We start from the raw sequence: 23,245 nt of genomic DNA on the forward strand, positions 1-23,245 counted from the left end.
CTATTATATAAAAAAAATTCCCGAACATTTGAATTTGCCTTATGCCTAGATGGTTTTGGCAAGTGACCGTGTCTAAATGTAAATCCCCAGAGAACGAAAATATGTAAAAAATATATAGTCCCTCGGAAACAAAGATTGAAGCGAGTGATCTTGGGAACTTGATAGTCTTGTTGATCACTTACAATAACCGCGGTAACAAGGAAACGTGACGGAATGAAACGAAAAGTTTATGAGCAATATGCCCTCAAGCAACATCGGCTAGCAGGGACCCACGTTCAAAAGGTTAATAATTGAAGTGGTTTCCGTAGCAAACTAAAATTTACTGATAACACGTCGGAAATAATTCACGTCCGGAATCCTGAATCCCACGCGATCATTTACATAAAGTTTCGATTGTCTTGAGCAAAGCTCTGACTGGGGTGCAGGGTCGAATGCGACAATACACACGAACAGCTCTTGTGGTGGGTGCGGTATCACATGACATGCAGATATGGTTGGCATGCACTATTTTTAACAAGAAACGCTAACGCTGCAAATTGCGAGTGAGATGAAAATTCTCAAATTATTGAGCAACCAACGTATTAAATCTCAGCTTCAGTTGCTTGTGTACCTTGCCCTTGATAAGCATTTCTTTTGTACTAAATTTCAAAGTCTGTTTGGGAAGTAGAACGGAATAAATGTAAGGAATATTTGATACTTACGTAATATGCAAATACGTCAAATGATTGGGGATACCCGTTTATAGCCTTTTTCTCGTTTTGGTGGTCGGAGAAAGGCGAGACCGTTATTTTTCGCGCAGGTTTTAGTATGACATTCATGATAGTCTAATGTGCACTGATCGAATACCCCAAATACCTCCCTTGATGGCTACTACAAAATTTCTTTGTTATGTAATTGATCACGACCGTCCTCTTAAAAAAGACATTAAGCCAAATTATATTGTTGCACTCAGTGATATTTTGAACTTTCACTCACTGTAAATATAATTTCCTGTCGCCTCAACAAACCCACGCTACATATATCGCAAAACCAAAAATCTCGACCTTGATCGAGATAAAAAAAACACAACTTTTTATTTCGAGTCGGGGAGTGCCATTTTATTCGAGAGGAAGGTCAGATTCCTAAATGTACGAACAATATAGGACAATATAGTCCAAAGATGGTAAAAAGTGAAGCATATTTGAATGTCGCACCTTGCTGTGTGTGTATATTCAGCTGCGTTGTTAATGTGTACGTATCAGGGGCTATTGTTTATATAGTAAGTTGATACTTTGCATCATACCGTGCGAAAGTCCTCAGGGAAGAGAAGAAGGCGATAAAGACGGAAATTATTTTAATGCTCAAAAGACTGAAAGGCTGCCATATTTCCTTTTTACAGTAAAGAGGGGTGCAAAAGGCCCATTCCGCTAGATACGGATGCTTCCAGATCAGAGTCATGCAGAGTCTAGGTATCGGAACGCTTCTTGCGGTTTTTACAAAGCTGACCCTGAACACGTATTCGACCTTTTTTTGAAATAAGAAACAAATGTGACGAAAAGCCGCCCTTTTCCAGTCCAGTGGAAATCGCTATCAACGGAAACATTTAAGGAAGAAAATCAACGAAAGTAATAAAGCAACATGACATTTCGATGACCCCACGTCATCATTGTCAAATGGATAAATTAAGAATAACGGCAAGGCATATTTATAGAAATTAGGATGTTAGGAAATAAATCAGCAAAGGTAACATGAAAGCATTCTGACTGAAATGATATCAAACACAATGTTCAGATTTATATATTTTGGTATAAATCTTTCACACTCAAAGATTCCCGAAAATTTCTAACCCCAGCGAAGTCCTCAGACTTCAAATTTCAAATCTCAGTCCTCCTCCTCCGTCACTATTATAAGTATCCCGGTTTGATAGCTGGGAGTTTGTAAGACGACGAAAAAATGATCCGCTTGTTTGATGGCAATAATTTTAATTTACAACGCTCACTGTTGTCATTATAATTATATCAACGTATAATTTACATGCAGGATAAAATTTCCAATGATCTCATGCGTCTCAGTTAAGCTTGCGACTTCTCAAGACACCAACATCTTGTTCAACACATGTATGTACGTATTTAAATAAGGTTTTTTTTTTTAAAATAACGTTCAGGCTATGATTAGCCTTACCTGCCGTTCATCCGACGGTATTTTGAAACCAATTAACAAGTTACGGAGTTATCCGAAACAATTTACACTAAAACAAAATGCGTAGAAAAATAAAATACTATACTATGACAAAACCCAATGTTCACGTTCCTACGCTATTACAAACTCTTTCAAGTATAAACATAGGATGCCTCTTGTCACTAGCTTGAAGGACACTATCACTGACAAGCTAAACTTAAGCGTACAACTTAACCTTACGCGTGTGAAGAAATAAATTCATACTTGAGACTAAAACAACAAATAAAACGCTTCTTATCACTTGACATTTTTTTCACGAGGTAAGTTCAAGTTATAAATGCTAAAAAAATTAAGCCCAAAAGATATGAAATTTCAAACTGTACAATAAAACATGACTCAACGAATTGACAAAAGTACCTAGATATTTGGTGCAAATATTTTGTGACTGTTCTGATGATTCTGTCAACACCTGGATTAACTTCGACATCATTTTGATTAATTGCATAATTCAGCTAAATTATTTTAATTTTGTTATCTTGCCTAGCTTAATTTAATTTTCGATATTTTCACTAAGAGCGAAAGCAGTGATAAATTATTATCTTATCATGAAGAGAATCCTGTAACAATTTATTCCATAAACCATCCTATTGATGGCGGTTCAGGAGGTCCTTCAGCACGTACACGATTTCAACTCATGCGGGCTTTGTCCCAGGTCGCGGAGGAATGGGGCCTGGGGGTTTAAGAGGTGCTTTCTTTAGTCCAGCATTTGCAGTAGACAGAGGTCGCTCGTTGCTCGCGTTAAGTCCTTTCTTGATATCAGATGGTTTGAGTGGCAGGGAGGTTGGCCTTTCCTCCGAGGGTCGTTTCGGGAATCTCTTGTCAATCGGTTTTGGAACAGGCTTAAGTGCAACTTTCGGTTGACTTCCAGGGGCTTTGGCGTCATTAGCTGTGCCTGGATTTGCGTCCTTTTTCTGGTCAGGAGGAGGCCACTCCCTAGGCGCCTTTTTAGCAGGAGGCGGAGGCAATGGTGCTTTATCTAGGACTCCCGCGTGGCTCTCTGGTCGAGGAGGCTTAGTAGGTTTAAAAGGCTTAACAGGTTCCGTTACTACTGGAGGACTGGAGGCTCGATTTAAGGAATTCTTTTTGTCGCCTTTGGGTGGCCACTCACGGGTTCGAAGTGCCACGGGTGGAAGCTTTGGAGGACGTTCCTCCCTGTTCACAGCAGGTGCTCCAGGTTTAGCTGGTTTTGAGGAAGTAGGCTTTAAAGCTACTCGAGGTTGCGAAGCCGGTTGATCTTGTTTAACAGGTTCAGCTGAGAACCTTGATGTCCTTAGCGGATTAGGAGTTATAGTAACAGTAGGCTCTGCTCGGGTAGAGCTCTGGAGTGTGGGTCCTGATATATCAAGTCTTGATTTAGGAGCCTCAACGTTTGCCTTTGCAATGGCCCTTGTTCCATTACGCGCTGCCGCACTTCGTTTAGGAGACCCAGCGGACACACCTTGGTACCTATGGAAAATATTAAGTTAAATGTCAGCGGATCAAAAATTGTGTAGATAAAGTAGAGTTACAATCCGTCTGTCGATAGAGCCATTTTTTAAGAATTACGCGCACATCACTTGCCCAGTGGGTTCAAACTTTGAACACCACTAGAATTGCAAATAAGAACGTTCAAATTACAAGGTTCGAAATTAGTTTGCAGAGTTCGATTTTGAGTGCTAACTTTGATTTTTGGAGACAAAATTCATTAACCAGAAATGGCAACCGTCTCCCAGGCTTAAGAACTTCACACATGCCAAGAAACCAAGTAATTTTGGTTTCCTTTGCGTAACTGAGCTAACCAGGGTGAAAATGTTTCCCTATCAGCGAATCAGATGCCACCCATTTGAAGGGTTTCTTCAGATAGTGGCGGCCGCAGCGATTGACTCCGTAATGATTGGTTTTGTACGATAGTCATTAGAGAATAAATCTTAGGGCCCGGTTCATACGTTGCACCTCTGCCGTGTTGAATTCATGATCAATTCAATGCGACTGTCGATTCATACGTCGCACTTGTGACGCACTTAACTCAGAATTAATACTGTTAGGTATGTCGCTCAGCGGAAAATGTTTTAAACGTGGATTATTCAATTTGGCGGACGAAGATTTTGAGCGACGAAGGATTTTAATTTTGCGAAAAATAGTTGATGGCATGAGAAGAAGAAGGGGAAGATTAACAATGCAGCCGTATATGTTGCAATATGTCCAGCAAAGGCACGAGTTAAAACTGCAACTTGTCCTTGCAAAGAAGTCGTCTGAGCAGATCGCATCTAGCATAGCAGCAACGAGATTATCGAGCCTCTGCGCTTTCCTGCCAGGTAGCATTGGAACGAGAATGGCCAAGTTTCTTTCTTTTATTTGGCGGGACCAAATTTACGCATTCTCAGTACATTAACATAATGTATGTATTAGATTCGACTTGGCAGAAATACGACGTCTTTGAATCGGTGTTGTATTTCTGTCGGATAATGCGACAAGACCAGTCGAACATGCGGCAGAAATGCGGCAGCCGCTTCAGACGTCGAATTTAATTCGTTCTTAATTGAATTCCACACGGCAGAAATGCGACGTATGAACCGGGACTAATAGTGTAGTCAAGACAGACTGCACTTCAGATAAAAAAAATATTCTCATAAATTACAAATGTTGAAGACCATTTAACGATCAATACCAGTCACCACACACATATAGACGTCAGGCAGGCGGGCGGTCGGGCAGGCGGGCGGGCAGGCAGACAGGCAGGCAGCCAGGCAGGCAGGCAGCCAGGCAGGCAGCCAGGCAGGCAGGCAGGCAGGCAGCCAGGCAGCCAGGCAATCAGGCGGGCGGGCGGACGGGCGGGCGAATGGCCGGGCGGGCAGGCAGGCAGGCAGGCAGGCAGAGAAACAAGCAAGAAACGGAGCAGGCAGGTAAGATTTACAGACAGGCACAAAGAGATTCATATCTTAATTACTAGTAGCTTGGTACTTACCTTTTACTGACTGGGGCCTTTTGCTGGAAGGCGCGCCATTTCTCCATCAATTGTTTTCGGTAAATGATGGCACAAACAATACCGACCACCAACAAAATAATAAGAAACACACCGATTAAAATCCCTGCTAAGTTGCTTCGCCTGGCCTCTGGCTCATCAGTTGCTGTTGATACAAATCAAGTGCCCAGTGTTAACCCTCTTAGTGCAAACATGAAAACCGATATTCTTCCAACAGTTTCTCAGACGCTTCCTCTAACCCTTCTTAGAAGAATTTCGGACACAACCACCCTACTTATACTTGATATAAACAGCCAGAAATTCAGAAGCTGGGGGCTTACATTGTTAAAATTATACAGACATGCAGTGAAAATGTGACATCAAAATTAACCAACACGTTGACGTGAAATCCCTGTAACTAACAACCCCTCCGACAATACGGTTCCCCCCCCCCTGAAGATAACAATCCCCTTACGAGATAAGAATTCCTCCACCCAAAGTAACTAAAGTGGATGATAATTCGATTGTACTCTACATCACTGAGCTGCTTATCTATCAATTGTCAATTCTCAGCCCGCTTTATTTGTGCGGAAAAGGCATAATTTTGACGACCCAGTAGTCATGGTTACGACATATTCTCATTATCTCTGTACCTTCGCCGTTTCTATTCATTTTTAGTATAAATCTACTAGCGTTCTATTACGAATACCGTCCTCTGATTGGCTGCGCTACTATCTATTCTGTTGTAGATAGTGGGTAGCCTACCATTGTGCGCCTGTTAACAAAATGGTGGCCGCTTCTTTGCGTTTTCGAAGCGTCTGTGAAGAGGATTTAGATCAAGTTTTGAACGACTAGTAGACTTATACTTAAACAACTAGATTATTCGCTCTCGATTTCTCTGCGTGATAGTTGACTCGGACAGCGCCCTCGTCAAGTATCATGTGATAGAAATCTCGAGCTCATAATCTAATTGTTTAATATTTTACGCGGACGTACGTGCAGACAGATAGGACGGTGGACTTGTCAAGAAGGTGAAAGCGATAGAAAATACTGGCGCATTTATTTTGAGATTTTAAGATATTTTAGAAGAAAGTGATATGCTACGACACATACAGTTCATCACGGCATGCAGTATGATATTTCACGCAGTGGCTTGATGCAATGTCCGCTGATTGGGTAATAACAGCACAGATATTAAATTGAGTTTGATCACTAGTTTTCAAGGTCTGTCCACTGGTGCAGTGCCAAGTATCGACATTAGTGAAAGAGTGACGATAGACATTTTAACTTACCAAACATTTGTATAATCCAGATTACTTGATCACCTTTTACATTTAGCAACGGTTAGATGCATCAAACAGTCTACATAATTTTATGTTTATGCTTATACTGTTCTCAGCATCATCTCGTTAAAGCATTAGCATCGCTGATGCATCAAAGCGTTATTAAAAGCATTAAAGCATTATTAAAGCTGTTTAAAGCACATACGTTATACAAATTTACAGCATTATGGTTATAATTCAGAGCACATATTCATATGTATTAGTCGTGCAGAGGGAGAGTTAAAGAAAAACCGGTCTTACCTGGCACCTCATGATCTGTGTAGTTATTTGTTGTAGGGGGGACTATAGTGCGCTCTGTGCCGTTATCTGTACCTGAGGAAGGTTTTAATACAGCAGCGAGAGTGCATATGTACTTCAGTGGGTTTTGAAGAAAAGAAAGCAATAATTTATTCGTGCATATAGAATAACTAAAGCATGCATTTATACCTGAAAATAGTTCAGGAGCTCAACATTTTCACGAGATCAGCCCTCCAACACTTTGATTCTTTTATTAAACAAGTTTATATTCATTATTGAACTAAAAATAGAACTATTTTCTTATGACTGTTGTACGCCTAAACCAGAGTAGCACCATTTGGTCAATCACACACAAGTAACGTAATTAAGTAATCAAAACTCGATCCGTACCAAGCGCGCCGGGAGAACGAGCTACTGATGCAAGCGCGAGAAACCCAAGCCATGGTTGGTGTCGGGTTTGCCTCTGATTGGTTGGAAGCTTACTCAGATCGTATGGCTTTTTCTGAAGTCAAAAGAAATTCGCTCTACTGTGTTTTCTAACTTTGTTATAGTCAAGTTTGATCTTCTAGTGAAGCACATAGCAAAAGTAAACTGCAAAAACTGAGCTGACTTTACAGTGTTTGTAGCAAAAGCAGCTCAGCCGTGATAACTGATTCTGATGACGTGTTAGTGACACGGCGTTAGATTATGTATGGGTTATTGACCAAGTGTGAGGTCAAGATGGCTGGATATTGGCCAAGTTCTTTTTTTGCGTGTTTATGGACTGGGACGGAGTCGAGGTCAATAAACTCGCAAAAAAAGAACGAGGCCAATATCAAGCCATCTTGACCGAACAAGCCTGGTCAACAAAGGATTTATTATACGGCTTTTGGCGAAATTTTACTTGCGGGACACGGCAGGTAGTACCGAGTGAGCAAGATAGCTCCATCTTGCCTGCTCGGATAACCAATTACAGAGCAGGATTTGATTCATCTTGCCCGCTCACGGAGCTAGCCACATAATAAAGACATTTAATTTAACGCCATACTGAGTTAACTTTACATTGTTTGTAGCAAAAGCAGTTCAGCCGTGATAACTGATTCTGACTACGTGTTAGTGACACGGCGTTAGATTATAGACATTTAATTTAACGCCATAACGTTAACATGCTGGTATTATTAAGACGTCACAAAGTCCAGACTCAACTGATCAAAACTTAGTCTTAGTAATTCAAACACAAGTGTGTGAACTTTGAGGAAATCGCGGTTTACTGCCGGAGTCGAACCACGAGGGCTCTAGCTTTTTATTTATGTTTGGTAAGATAGCATTTGATTTACGGTCAGATTTGAGCCAGTGATTTTGGGATTTATTCACGTTAGTATCATGCATTTAATTCTATTGCTCAATATTGTAATCGTTAATCTTTTTACATTTTATTCGCACTTTACGTTTTAAAGTTAAATTATTGTAACTCGTTTTAATTTATAACATTTTTATCGTGAATGCATCGTTAGCGCAATCGCTGTTTTATCCTATTTTTTTTATTTGCGATGTTTGTATTTGCTTAGCGCCAGCGCGGTAAATGAGGATGAAGAAGATGGCAGAGAGTGAAACACGTTTTTTTGTGTAGAGATGTGACGCAAGAACTGTGAAACGCTGTGCATGACATTATGTTGTAAAGCGTAATACGTCTGATTCAGAGGTTGTCGAGTTAGTAAGGCGGGAAGTGACCTTGTAATCACACAAAACTCAAATCAGTATGAAACTATGACTTCTGACTTCGTCGCGATTTTTAACAGCTCGAGAAAGCGCACCATATCTCACACCGCACCCTATTCGCGGACAAGAGTACGGCGCGCTTTGAGGGATCATCTGCTTTCCCAGGCTCCAACGACAAATGAAGTACCCCGCCCCTAGCTCTGTTGTAATAAGGACATACACTGAGTTCCTGCTCTTACAAGAAAACATGCAAGCCTTTACAGAGTAGCCATGACAACCAAAGGACCAAATGACGCCGAAACGGAGCGACATGTTAGACTCGGTTGGCCCGCACGTACCTTGTGTATTGCATTCTTCCCATACACTGCAGTCTGCTCCTCGCCAACAGCTATAACAGAAACACTCGAACTCGTTGTTGCATACCTGTGGAATAACAACCGAACAAAAAGGCCAGTTACACACCAGTCAAAGAAGTAACTGATCAATCTTCATGACACTCGAGCCATCACGGAGTAATTCCAGTGCGTTTCGTATCGTTTTTGTCGCGTAAGGTACAGTCCGTCTCTAAGGGCCTGTTTACAAGGAGAGAGGGTTACCCTAGCGAGCGGGTTACCCTAGCACTCAAATATTTCCTCATTTTTCGTTAGTCGTGTTTACAAGGTAGCTAGGGTTACCCGGGTAGGCGGGTTAACTTTTTCCCTTACAAACACTCCAGGTAGGGTTAACCCGCCTACCCGGGTTAACTTTCTAATTGTTTCCAGACCCTTTGAGTGTAACCGCGCGCTAAGTTGTCCCGGGTTGTAGGGTTACCCTACCTGTGAAATTTTGCTTGTAAACCAGGGCTATCTTTTACCGTCCAGCTAGGGTTCACCCGCTTGCTAGGGTAACCCTCCCTCCTTGTCAACAGGCCCTAACATAAGTTGAAGACACTGCCCGATACCAACACTACATTTGTGGTGTTTGGAAAGGGGATATTCAAAAAGAAGGTCCGTCAGCTACAAACGAACCGTGTTCATTTGTAACCACCAGTAAGGCATTACTTCTCAAACGTGCACTTCATGTTCAAGAACACCTGCATTCGCGCAAGGACGCTTTGCAAAGATAAGAGAGCTCATTAAGCACAGACGTTTTTGAACCACAGACCTCAAACAGAAGTTTATGTTCTTGCTTTTAGCGCGCTTTCACCCCCTCCCCCTCCCCCTCCCCCTCTCCCCCCCCCCCCCGATGAGTAGGAATAGTCGATATCACACGCCAAAGATGAGAAAATTCGACTTCTAGTTTTCTTCCGACTCTTAAAAACATTAAGCCCGTTAACATAAAACAACTTACTCCGTTTCCATTAGAATAAGAACAGTTGTTTGGACACTGCTTGAAGCCGGCAGTGAACGTTTCAATACTTGTACACTTCCGGTTTACACAAAGCTGGAAAAAGGAAGAACAAAAATCGTCATTCTAAAAATCTTTTTCAAATAATAATTGGAAACTATTTATTTTAAACCAAGTCAAGTCAAGCTACCTTATTATCTCCACACTTTGTTCCGTCCACAGTTTGCCCTGGATCAGGAACATCTAGACCAAGGCTCACAGAAGTGCTTCTAAAACCAAACGTACAGGAAAAACTTGAGCACTTCAGTAGTTTTATTTAAAAGCAGACCAAATCACGGATACTAAAGGGTTGTTTCTGGTGTGTATTGCCGTTCGCACTACGCCACTAGAATCCTCCTGCACGCGCAAAAGAACATTTACCTAATACGACCTTTCTCCTATTTCGCAAACATTTTTATGTTCAGCGTTTCCCTCCCCCACCCCTGCTGTCAACTGAGAGGGAGCTACTCGTGGTTAAGTGGGTTGCTACAGGGCCAGTAATGGTTAAAAAACTCTTGGGAGTCCTTTTGAGTGGTCGACACTTCGTTCGCCTGATCAACCAAAACCCATGCGCGTTTGCTTAAACGTTCTTCCAACCATCAAATTTCTAAACTCGTTTAGTTCAAAGTCATGAAAATAACTCTTGACTATTTACAACAATAATGCGCTTTTATAGAGCGGAAAACAGTTCGATACTTACTTGCATACCGTTGAACCATAGGTATGTGTGTAAATACCTCGATGTCTTCCAATAACAGGAAATTTAACCCCGTCAAGGTTGGTACAATGAAGCATGCCACACAACTTGTCCCTATAAGGGTAACAACAATTACTGGTCAAAACTCGTTGCTACCCAAGCTGGCGAACCACCTTTAGGCCAGTCACGAAATCGTGGAAACTGGATCTCATGACCGTCCAGAAGAAGGTTTGTGAAGGGGAAAGATTTCAAATATTTACTTATAGACTGTAAGTAGCTTAAGTAACGTGGAAATTTCCTGTGATCAAATGACCTAAGCTTAAGTGAGCATAAGTGAGGGGAAAGCAGCATGTCTGAGGTATAAAGTATGTGAGTCGTTTTTGGGAAAAACACACTGGCAGCTCGGTATGCTTACGGGTCAATTCTGAATTGACGCTCATGTTAATTTTAGCACAAACAGCCATTATATAAGCTGTGCGGACCTACAATTCTAAACACTTACTCTGAAGCGCACTTCAGATACGTGTTATCACCAAACTGGCCACAGTTTCCTCGATAATCTCCCTTCTCGTTCCAGATATAACAACCGTCTGGACCCGTCAGTGCATCTGAAGGACGACAAAGTTATTAGCTCAGAGCCACATGAAGCCGAAGGCATCTGTTTACAGGAGATGTCTTGCCATGATGAACAAGTCTTTCACGTCTTGTGGAGTCGGTCAGAAAAATATACTCAGTCTCCTCCCTGTTTATTACTAGTGATGCCTAGGTAGTGATGCCTACTGGTGCCTACTGGTGCCTACTGGTGCAGTCATTTCTTCGGTAAGTTGTAAGTAACTGTTTTTCCACGTCACTATGATTATGTTGAATTAATTACGTTAGATTTTCACACTTAGTTGTTTGATGTCGCTTTAAGCTGCTTTTCGCTAAAGAATTATAAATTAAACAAACTTAAGGTAGCTAGGGAAAAATTGATTAATGTTCATTTTTCCCATAGTTACAGAAATGCTCGTTGCGTAAGTTTCTATTTTCTGCAAGCAGTTGAAGAAGTTACCGAAAGTTAACTGAAAAGTAGAATAGATTAACGTGACAGCTAGGTTCTGAGCTGCAAATATTTCAGTGAACGGCAAATAAAACAAAGCAAAGTTGTAACACTGCACAGTCTTAATACAACTGTATATAGCTTAACTCATACCTGGTCCCCACAGATCTTGACACTGGACGTCGTGTAAAGGGCATTCGCTCTTGTAGCAGTATCCCTTGAAAAGAACAACATATAAAACAATGAAAAAAGCAGTATGGAGAGGAGAGCTTGGGGATATCGTTTTAAAAATTAACCCATTTCCATAGGATGGTAAGACGGCGCACTTCTTACCTTATTGTCAGCACAAGGCATACCATCAACAACGTACTTGTTACTCGGACACTGAAATAAAAATTTCGTTGTTTAAAGTTCCTTCAGCTAAGAACGCTTTGCAATTAAGTAGACGCCGTTTAGTCCTTAAATATTAACATAAAAATTATCTTTACTGACCATCACCTGTCATATAAAATAAGTTGTGAGAATTTGCATACATACCGTGGCAATATCCGTTAATAATCGTTTCAATTCTCTAATCTGTAAGCTTGACATAAATTGATGTAACATAGTGGACACACCACGAAACGATGACTTGTGGGGATTACAAGGACAGACAAAAAAAGCCAACTGGGAACCTGACAGTGGGTTAGAAGATATCATCTTATTCTAAAGGTGACTATTCTTCTACTTACCAATTCCGATTTTCCAGTACAAAATTCTGGTAAATCGCATTCAGTAATTTTATCCCGACAAAGTGAGCCTTCAGACTTGAGCTGCAAAAAAGCAAAAGCAATGAGATTTAGTTACACAAAGTCAAAAAATACAAACAAGGTGTGAAAACTGTTCTCTGATAAGCCTAGCACAGTAAACCATGTTCACATTTGTGGAATCAAAGGCCTAAGAAATCGTCTTCTCAAACTCATTAATAATTCATCAAGTTTAAACAAAGGAAATCATGACCGTGACGGTGTTCGGATATCTGATCTTAATTAGCATAGATTTTTACGATTTTATTTCTCCGTTTTCTCCTTAGTTTTAGTTTTGATTGAGAATATATATCAAACACTTAAAACAGTGTTTGACCACATTTCCAAACACCTCGAAGATCGTCAAAAATACTCCGCTGCGCGTCGTATTTTCAACTCTCTTCTTGGTGTTTAGGAATGTGGTCAAACACGGTCTTTCGTGTTTGAAATGTTACGTCAAAGCACTTGCAAATTCTCGATTCACAATCAAGCACACAAGAGCTGACCGAAAGCTGATGTAAAATGATACTGACATGATGTTAACTGATTGACTTCAAATGACACTGAAGGAGCAGAGACATTTGAAGAATAATAATTTTTCTTCAAATGTTTCAGTTCCTTCAGTGTTATTGTTGATCAGTTTCAGCCCCAGTTTTTGCTATTCACAATTATGCCTGGTAACAACCATAGCATATTTTGACCCTTCAGGTTGTCGAGCAACATGAGTGACAAAAACTGCGGGCTCAGATCGTGGTAATCTGACCCGTAAAACCTAGAACTAGACGTACGTTTCCCAGATTTGAGAGAAACCTACCTTACAATTCAAGCAACATGGTCCAGTGTCGCATTCAGAACTGGGATGAAGCTTGCAGGTCGTGGCATTACAACAGTTGTCACTATACTTCTCACACTCCTGACAAACACAAGCACCAAACGAGTTGAAACATTGTTGTCTTGTGTTATGTGAAACTACATGTGGCACGGGTGTCTAATAATCCAAGGTGGAGCATCTCGCCCTGACTGGGATCACCATAACTCTTTCCACCACTCAGGTGTATTAATGATTACCAGCAAGTTGTTAATTAAAAGGCTAAACAATAAAGTACTGCTGCAGTAGTCTAAGCCAGGTAGCACCTTATCAAGGATGAGTCATAGCACTTCTTTTAAACATTTGCTACAGAAACTAGAGTGTACTGCTATATCATCTAAGAAAGCTAAACAGCCAGGAGTCCATCGTGGCAGGGGTTGCTTTCAGAGGGTGGTCTGTATCTTTTGTAGGCTTTCAGAAATATAGAAAACTAAAAATATAGAAATTATATAGAAAACTAAAAAAAAAAACTAAAAAACTAAAAACGCTGCAAAAAGTTACGCGTACCCTTACCATATTTGCAGGGCGTGGTATAATTGCTCATATACCATGATGGTTACACCAATGAAAACTCTTAAATTGCATTATCCAATGATCCATGTTTTTACTCAATATTATCATACCTCAATGGTGCCGCAGTCACACTCTTCACCTTCTTCTTTGAATCCATTACCACACAAAGCATCTCCAAACAACTAAGAAAATTACCAGCTACATCATTAAAAATGTCTTCAATCATCATAGTGACACTATACAGTCAACCACAAGGATTGCAAACAGCAGGTCTTAAATTAATCCAGTTTAGGTCATCACCCTAGCAACATCAAAAACACTTTTTTCTCTCCAAAATGAAATGAATTGCTTAAATGTTAAATGCTTACATAACCTCATCTAAAAATGTGGGGCGTTGGGAGAATTCTGAAAAGTTATACAAACTATTGACTGCATCATGGGTTTGCATAAATGTCTTGAATTCTCCCAACCCTCCTCATGTTTAGACTAGGCTATATAAATTTATGAGAACTTACAGTTGAAGGTTTGTCAAATAAGCAGGCGTCCAAGCCTCTCTTCAGAAACTTGTCAAATGATTCAAAACTACAGGAAGACCATTCTGTTGAAGGTTTACTCCTAATATTGAAAAGAAGAATGTTAAATTCTTTTTGTTTGGAGACAATGTAACTAGGTATGACTTTGGCCCTGTACGGTAAAGAATTTCCGATATAAGGCCTGCCAGCTCAGGCATTTGACTGTTGACAAAATGTTGGTTAGTGGTCAGAAGCTAAAAGAATTTTGTAATCAATGGATCTTCAAGGGCCTTTGTTCACATCACTCTGCTATTCCACCTCTGTTTTGTCAGCATATCTTTTTCCCTTAATAGAAAGACACGTTAACTATGGATTTGCTGCCATAGAGGAATTTTTCAATTTTTAAGTAATCAAAAACGAGTTACCAGAAACCCTTTATAGATTGAGACAGTACCAGTGAAGTTAGTACCTGTTAGTAAAAACAACAATTCTTAAGACATATGGACAGAAGGAACATAGCGGGGGAGTTGTTCATTTTGTTATAGGTTATCTAGTTTAGTTTTGTCAAAACTCATAGAGGGTGGAGAATTTGACTGTGTACATACTTTGCCGACATTTTTGACCAAAATATTTTAAAATAGCTGAAATGTTCAGAGGTCTTCCTGGAAGGAGAGGAAATTTGAACTCTTACATTTGACTGACGTGTTAGTTCTCCTAAAGTTTAGCTGTTAATGCAGGTTGTCAGTCACTCTGAGTGAACCTTGTTATGCTCAGTACAGCAAATGTCTTGACCACTAGAAAATAACAACTAGACCTTAAGAGTTCAACTCAAAAAAAAAATATATATAGTGACACAAGTCTTACTTGGCTACTGCAGACATAATGCAACCTTGATTCTCAGCTGGTGCATCACATTTACAACCATCAACTGAGGAAAACACAAACAGGGTTGTTGGTATAAAAGAAAAGAAATGTTTTTAATATGCCATTCCTGAGTTATTTAATGCTGTTTCAAAACGAGTCCCTGTGTAAAACCCATGAAATGAAAATGATTTTTGATTTGCATGAAGATGAACTTGTATGTGCAGCAAATTTTCATTGATTGGTTTCACTTGAAGACTCAATTCCCAGGGGGGGGGGGTACTCCCATAAATTTCGGACAGGTGTGTGCCATGAAGGGTCTTAAACCCTGACCCTATTTAAGGATGAATCAAACGAAAATTGATACCCTATTTAAGGCCCAAACCCGAAAAATGACACCCTATGGAAGGGAAGAACAAAAACTCAAAATAGCTTGAATGGGTCAACTTTACTTCATTTCTGTGTGATACCTGGAAGTCAACATCAAGCATATTATGGTAGATTAAGCCTACTTTAGCAATATGCCATCATAAACATGGTAAATCTTTTCTGATATAATTTAGGCACCCTATCTAAGGATCACACCGGGACACTATGCCAACATGGGTGAAAATGCTACCCTATTTAAGGATCGAGAACCTCAAAAAACCATACCCTATCCTGCAGCACATACCTGTATAGCCCATATAGGGGAGTAGCCCCCCCCCCCCCCCCCCCGACTCAATTTGACACAGATAAAGGCAAAAGGCAAACTTGGAATGGTGTATTACTGGAAGGTTTCTTTCTAAAGTTCTGTTTTCTTTTTTAATAGAATCTCACTCTGATTAAACAGCTGCAAAAGCAGCTGAACTGGGCTTGATCATCCCACAAGGGGTTCACTTCCAACCGTTGACACAAACACACTTTCTTTTAAAACCCATTTTACAGGACAAAGTTATGCCCTGTTTTTATCAAATCACATGAACATATACCTCACATTATGGTATTGCCAGGTGTTTTTTAAAAGTACAATTTAGTTTTACTTACTATCTTCATCATGATACAAGCCAAAGTTGTGACCCATTTCATGAGCTACGGTTGCTGCTGTAGCTGCTGCACTAAATGAATGATCCTTACAACAGGGAAGAAAAAGAAAAGCTGATTTAATATACACGGTGTTTGAAATCTGTTTGTCAACTTCAGCTAGTTCATTTAACCACTTAAAAATCAATTGACTGAATTCTGGTCCCTCACTTTTCATTCCTTATGATCAACAATTTTCATTGATTATTCCAGCTGTTTAATTCCCATTTATTCATATATTTATTGCATTTTACCATATAATGCTGTATAATCTTTGTATCCATCTTTTTGAGATGTCTTTGCTTAGTTACAACCTACAACATAGCTCAACATGTTGTTAAGTTTTTTTATCTTCAGGGATCTGACTGAGCTAACAGCTAACAAAATGAGAAAACAGCCTAAATTCTGATTATAATGTAAAAATGTACAGGCAGCCAAAATCCTGATTAATAATAAATTAATGTATCTCTGACCTTCACAGCCTCCTCCTATTCATATTTTACCCCGCCTCAGTGCTTAAGCATTTTGACAGGGGCGTCGATAAGCAATCAATTATGATTGATGTCCATTTGCTTGGATTGTACTAAATAACTTCAAATTATTGCTTGGGGTGTAAATAATACTGTAGGTATGATGTATACCTGCACTACACCACCTGATTTCTCTCCACACATGGCCATTACTGAAGCTTTACCAACAGTGGCACCCTTAAAATCACGGTGCCTGGAAAAAAATGTTCAATCAAAAATTGTACGTAAAATTACACCTGACAGTCCAATACCCACCTATGGCATTACTGACATGTGTAATATGAAACATACAACAGGGATAGAACCTACATGTATATTGCAATCACTTCTGAATCATTAATTAATATAGTCTCCTCACAGTTCAAGCCACTCCCTTTTTGTCCACAGAAAAGCTTAGTCAGCAACAACAGTCAAGAACCACATTAATACAACCACTTCCTTAACATGACCACATCATTTGGTGGCTCGCTAGTGGCTGAATTAAAAGGGGTACAATAATAATAACCTACAGTTACAAAACAGTTATTATCTAGTTATTCATATACCTGCAAAGCATCCAAGGAACAATTTGCACTCTCTTTAAATATGGAACAATTTTATGTATGGTACATATACATTGGCCTTAATAATTAATACTCACGTTAGCAGCTGTGCATTATCATGATCATATGTCTTGACAAGTTCTTTATTTCTGTATACCATAAAATTATCTAGACACTTGTTTGAGTCCTCGTCGACAACGATTTTATCTGACTGACTCCATATTTCAACAGCTGTTAAAGCCACACGCACATTGAAAGGTCGGAAGAGCTGAAAACCAAGCCAAAACTTTACTACTAACCTAAATTAAAGGAGGAGGAGGAGGAGGAAGACGAAGAGGAGGAGGAAATTGACAGTGTGTGATAAAATGTGATAAGTTATCAGAATGAGGTAATTTTTCTTTAAAATAGTTTAGGTGCAACTGGTTTTGGAGTGCTTTATACTACCTACTCATACAAATTGGCCAAGCATATAGTATTTGTCCAACCACTATATACAGAAGATTTCGTAGGTCAGGAACTTGTTAACTATCTGGTAAGTCCACCCACTCAAAGGTTCTCTGGAAGATGGGGCTGAAAATACTCAGACTGAATTACAATCAGTTACTTACAGAGTCTACAAGGTTAGTAATCATCTTTGAACGGTATTCTACTGCTGTCTTGTTGCTCTTTAGATCCAAATACTATAAAGAAACATGACATCAAATTAGATCCTACAAAATGATATTACAAAAAAAAAAGACCATAACAACAAAAATCTACTGTGGGAGTAAGAGGACTTGTAACAGCTTCTATTTAGTTTTTATAATGATAAAAATACAATCAATGTAACCCAGATATTATAAATTTTATGCAAGCATTGTAATGAACATTAATGCAGCATATTAAATATTATATATTGAAAGTTAAGGTAGTCAGGACAGCAACTTTACTTAATTCAGATCATCTTAACCATCAGGTTGTGAACAACAATTTATTATCTATAAGTAATATCAAACTTTTAAGAAGATTTCAACAAAGTAAATAATAATAAATTATAAATTTAAAAAAACCACTCTAACCTGACTGTTATCATTGACTAAAAGTAATTCCACAAACTTTGTTTCACTTTCTATGTTTCGTCGTGTCTAGAAACATAAACCAAGGTCAGATAGAATGAGATTGATATCATTCAGCCAGTAATAAAGCATGTCACCAATTAATGATGTCCTGCCTAGTAGTCTTAAACCCACAACCTTTCACACCCCTTGCCAGTCGAACATTTTAAGACATATGGGAACTATGTTGGGTGACCATTATGTGATATTTTAAGCTATTCCTACATGTACTAGGAATAGCAGAATTTGATCAAGATTATATTTCAAGTTCCATTTGCTAACATGAGGTACACAAGATACTCAAAAGGCCTGTTCTTATGAGAAATATAAACCCAGGGCACAACAACTGAGGAAGGGAGTTGCCAAGAGTTCTCATAGAATATTATGACATTTAAGTCTTGCCAAACGAGGAAAACAGTTGACAAAAATCAACTAATCCATGAGAATTTTACACAACTTGAGATCATAAATCAAAATATAAGAGCAGGTACAAATTTGATGGGAGCAACCAAAAGTAGACTAAAATTTAGGGAGAGTGCTTTGGATTTAGCAAGATAATGAGAGCAAGAGTTTGAACTCTTGGCTACTCTTGATCTCCTTTAGAATGATAACTGAAATAATTTATTAAACACTGGATCATTGGTTAATGCAATTCAAGAGTTTTCATCGCCTTAACCATCATGGTATATGAACCATTATACAATGTACCATGGTCTACAAATGTGGTAAGCGTACACATGTGCAATTTTTTGGGGCGTTTGTATTTTTATTTCATTTTAGTTTTCAATATTATGGGTGCATTTTACTTAAAACAATTATTCTACTTGCACTTGTTAGATATGAGATTGTTTCTTTAAATATAAAGATATAATTTCTTCAAAAATGTTATCGCTATTCAACTATACAGTCAACTCACTCTGTGTTTTCTTAGTGAAACCAGCTCATCCACAGAAGATGGAATATCAGAATGTTTTACTCCTGTTCAGTTAATTTAAAATTAAATTCATCAGGAAGAAAAAACAAAAGCATTACTCCTAACAAGATAATTCAATAATACAAGGCACTTAACAAGCAAGCAATACCTGCAATTAGAAATAGCCCAAACAAAATAAGCACGCTGATTGGTTTAAAACTGTGTTTCTATAACTTGATAGAAGCACAGGAGCTAGCATGAGCTGTCGACGTAATGATGGTACACATTTTGATAATCAAAGTAATTTAAAAAGTTGCTTTTCTTTTTTTTTTTTGTTACGATGTTTTCTAAAAGAAAGAGAAAATATGTCCTCCGTGTTTCTACGAAATTATAGAAACACTTGTGATAGTTTGGGAAAACTAAAAAAAGCTGTGGAAACACTCGCCTAACGGCTCGTGTTCCCATAACATTTCTTGTTCTCCCAAACGTCCACTCATGTTTTTACAACTTGATAGAAACAGGATAGTACATGTTTTCTTTTTCTTAAATAATGTTATCATAAGGGCAAGGTGAAAATATAAATTAAAGTAATATAAACATGAAAGTGACCTATATTGAGCTGAGAGTAGAGTTTTTTAACTGACAGCTGAGATCCGAGATCTGCAAAATGTACTTTTAGCGGAGATATAAGCTGAACAAAGTGGCTGTGAGCCACTGAACTCTGATAATGATTTATTTAAGGCTGAGAGTGCAAGTCCATTCATAGCTTGTGTCCAAATGTAGCTGTCTGAAATTACATCGAGTTGTACAGTCTCCCAGTACTCCAGCCTCATTGAGTTTGTGACGAATGACGCCATTGTCAAACATCTAAACAGATCCAGGAATGCACAAATGAGAAACCCCATTATCCGAGTTAAAATGAGCCTAAAGCAGAGAAAACTGATTTAACCAACATTACCGCACACCATCCAGATCCCCTATAAAGCCACTGGTAACCAGGTCAATATTGAATTCAGTCTGGTCAATTCAAATATAACTTTTTAACTATATTAACTGAAGTAAACAAATGTACAACTAACCACAACGTTTATCACCAGTTCTCAGGTCTTTAGTGCGGTACATAATATGCTGTGTACAAAATCAACAATATATATTTATTTATTATATAACGCATTGACCCAGTTCATTTTAAGACTCTTTGTGTTTAGCAATAATTATCATTATTAATAACAGTTAGTAAATAAATGTAAACTAGAACAACATACCCTGTTCATATCACCAGGGAATGGTTGTACATAGTAAGTCTCATTTCCATCGTAAATCGTTCCCCTTAAAAATAAATGCATACAAAAAAAAAAAGTTTAAACAGTGCTTAAATATACTACACTGTATAAAATGCACAATTTTGGAGAGTTGGATTTTTGGATTAAAAAAAAAAACTGGCTAGGCTAACTTCAAAAATTCTCCTGACATAAAAACACAAGCATCAAAATACAAAAAAACAAACATCAAAATAGTATCAGGCTGCTATAAATACCTCCACTGCACTACTGACAGTAAGTACTAAAACAATATGAAATGAAAACCAAGCTCAACAGTATTTATGGGTCCTATTATCAGAAGAAAATAACATTTGATAATACTTTGACAGTAAAATTCAAATCGAAACTCTCAGACTGGTATTCAGTTTCACAACAATTTATGACTAGGAACAAATTTTCAAGAATCACCCACTCAATTCCTTGACATGTGCTGATAGCCACAACTGAGTTCTTCACGCCTTGAACAGTTCCTTGATAGAAACAATTTTTGTCATTGCCCTACAAAAACAAACCACAGGGCTGTCATTAAGAGACGTAATCTAGTAACACCGGCAATAGCTAAGTATGCCTCGCAGGCCCTTGATGTCATGGTTGAACTTGCACAACATGGGAGTTTGAACCTCCACTTTCCATACCCTGCTCTACCGCCTGCAGCTTTTTTTCTCATGGCTCCTGTCCACACTTGAATTTAGAAGGTTCAAACTCAAGCCACTTGACCCATGGAAAGGTCTACAAAGTAAGCCAGTTTTCTTAGCCCATGTACAGCTTTTTGTACAACAGAAACAAATTTTCTCTCAGGCATTGGAAGACACTACATGTAAGTGCAATGAAGTCCTATAACTTTGTTGCAGACAGAATTGTTATTGAACACCATTGCAAAAAAAAAAATAAATAAATAATACAAGGAATTCATTGAAGTGTTACACTGCAGTAAATTCCATGTTGTTTTTTTTTTCAGTAAAAGTGAGTGGGCCAAATAAAAATATTATTTTTAATCGATTGCCATATCACGTGGACATCTGCCAGCCCTCTGCTGAACATGGAGGATGGAGGAACTTTATGTCACGTCTGCTAACCACACCTATATATTTTGGTCAATATGTTAATTAACCTTTCCTATTCATAGTTATGACCTCATATGGTTACAACTGAACTGTCGACAAAGAGAAAGACACAACTTGATGTAATGTCAGCATAACAAGGGTGATTCCCTCGCCTTTACAGAAATCATATCGAATGAATGCAAAAAATAAAATGATCATGATGAGGGATGCTTCTGGATGGATTGTAAAATGGATTTTAAAACTCTCGCTAAAACAACAGGAACCTCTAGATACATCTTGTTAAATCGCAACACGATCTGTGGCCATTTGCGTATATTCTCCTGTTTCGCCGCTGTCGTCGGCTGATTAGATTGCAGAAATCGGAAGTCACTTAATTTACGCTTTTAAATATCACTTGCGCGACAAAACAACCGGACACAAGTCTCTTTTGCCAAAATTATCTCAGTCAAACCACGCCAAACCATTCACAAAACCCCTCCTGGTTTAGTTTGAATTGAAACTTATTACAATGCAAACAAATTAAAATTCAAACCTTAGAAACACCCCTGTTTGATCGCGACTATTTTGAGAGATTTTTGGCTTTCAACTATGCAAATATCGGCCCATTTATCTGAAAATCCCTCAATCGCGTTACATTAACAAAAGTCAACTATGGAATGATCAAATTTATCAAGCACAAAGGATGAACAAACCTCATTCTTGCTGATAATTTCGCGACCGTCTGCATCGAAATATCTTGACAAATAATTAGCAGATAGTAGAACGCTGTGGAACAAGAATAAAATTTTGATAAGACGATATATTAAACCCCAGCGGAAACATCACGGAAACTTAAGAGAAGGAAAAAACACTCAGTCCAAGCAGAATATTAAAAAGCTTACCGGTTTTGGACGACATCCAAGACAAAATCCTTGCCGAATCCTCTCACGGAAAAGATCGCTCTTCCAATTTGATCATCCTAAAAGCAAAAAAAATGTAGAACTAGTGAGCTGCAATGCTGGCGAGAATTCTACTCGAGGAAAGCGCCCCGCAAGTAAGTCGATTTTATAACATAGGTGCAATAAAAATGGCATACAAAAAGATATTTAACATCCAAGGAAAGAACCGTAAAAATTTAATTTTACAGACTGATGTTGGCCCACTCACTGAATTCGATTTGTTTGAAGTCTCTCTCTTCCATCGGTCTTGTTGATGCTGATGAAGTGAGACAAATTCGTAGCTTCGCAACTCTCGGTCAAAATTGCTATGTGCACCTATACGTAGTTAAAATGTAAAAATAATTTCATGGTTAACTTACACGGAATACTAAAGAAAAAGAAAATTTTGTGTTTTCTATACCCGAATCCAGAAGAAACCAATATAACTAATAAGACTTACACGGGAAATAAACAGACAAAACAGCGCGCCACACTAAATAAGCTTACCTGCATTCACTTGCAATAAACTCAAGTGAGCGACGAGGACCACACAAGAGATTACAAAAAGATTCATCTTCATTTCTTCGTTTCAACGCGAAGACATGTCCTCCATATAAACGTGACTGGGATATAAAATCATTTGTATATCATTTGCAGCTCATTTCGTCTTCCTTTTCGCCGCCCGTCATTGCCTTACCCACGTACTTCCTGTGATCCGCGGAGTC

General features: G+C 38.8%; 1 protein-coding gene across 2 annotated transcripts; it reads right to left on the reverse strand.

Moving 5' to 3' along the window:
- Nucleotides 1-133: 133 nt before the first annotated feature.
- LOC145478564 (zinc metalloproteinase-disintegrin-like MTP8) lies at nt 134-23,229 on the reverse strand. 2 transcript variants are annotated; one of them, XM_081456627.1, is made up of 28 exons: nt 23,028-23,229; nt 22,750-22,856; nt 22,485-22,561; nt 22,296-22,368; nt 20,952-21,037; nt 20,483-20,546; nt 20,297-20,345; nt 19,221-19,282; nt 18,269-18,334; nt 17,819-17,890; nt 17,309-17,478; nt 16,780-16,861; nt 16,103-16,187; nt 15,080-15,143; nt 14,219-14,318; nt 13,814-13,885; nt 13,137-13,235; nt 12,269-12,349; nt 11,871-11,921; nt 11,691-11,754; nt 11,001-11,106; nt 10,502-10,612; nt 9,953-10,031; nt 9,766-9,858; nt 8,775-8,859; nt 6,742-6,813; nt 5,162-5,324; nt 134-3,663 (listed from the first exon to the last, which is right to left on the reverse strand). In XM_081456627.1, exons 1-28 carry the CDS (start codon nt 23,098-23,100, stop codon nt 2,850-2,852), a joined length of 3,120 nt encoding a protein of 1,039 aa, XP_081312753.1. In that variant the 5' UTR covers nt 23,101-23,229; the 3' UTR covers nt 134-2,849. The 2 variants fall into 2 exon arrangements, with proteins under 2 accessions (XP_081312753.1, XP_081312754.1); XM_081456628.1 differs by lacking the exon at nt 6,742-6,813 and having other exon boundaries at nt 23,028-23,227.
- Nucleotides 23,230-23,245: the final 16 nt, after the last annotated feature.

The sequence above is a fragment of the Orbicella franksi genome, chromosome 2, assembly GCF_964199315.1.
Source record: "Orbicella franksi chromosome 2, jaOrbFran1.1, whole genome shotgun sequence".
Lineage (NCBI taxonomy): Eukaryota > Metazoa > Cnidaria > Anthozoa > Scleractinia > Merulinidae > Orbicella > Orbicella franksi.

Excerpts from the sequence above, each read along its gene's own strand:
- LOC145478564 (XM_081456627.1), bottom strand. The coding sequence starts at position 23,100 with ATGAAGATGAATCTTTTTGTAATCTCTTGTGTGGTCCTCGTCGCTCAC. Across the intron at positions 22,857-23,027 it reads TTTATTGCAAGTGAATGCAG|GTGCACATAGCAATTTTGAC; the intron begins GTAAGCTTATTT and ends AACTACGTATAG. Across the intron at positions 20,346-20,482 it reads TCCCTGGTGATATGAACAGG|CATATTATGTACCGCACTAA; the intron begins GTATGTTGTTCT and ends TTTTGTACACAG.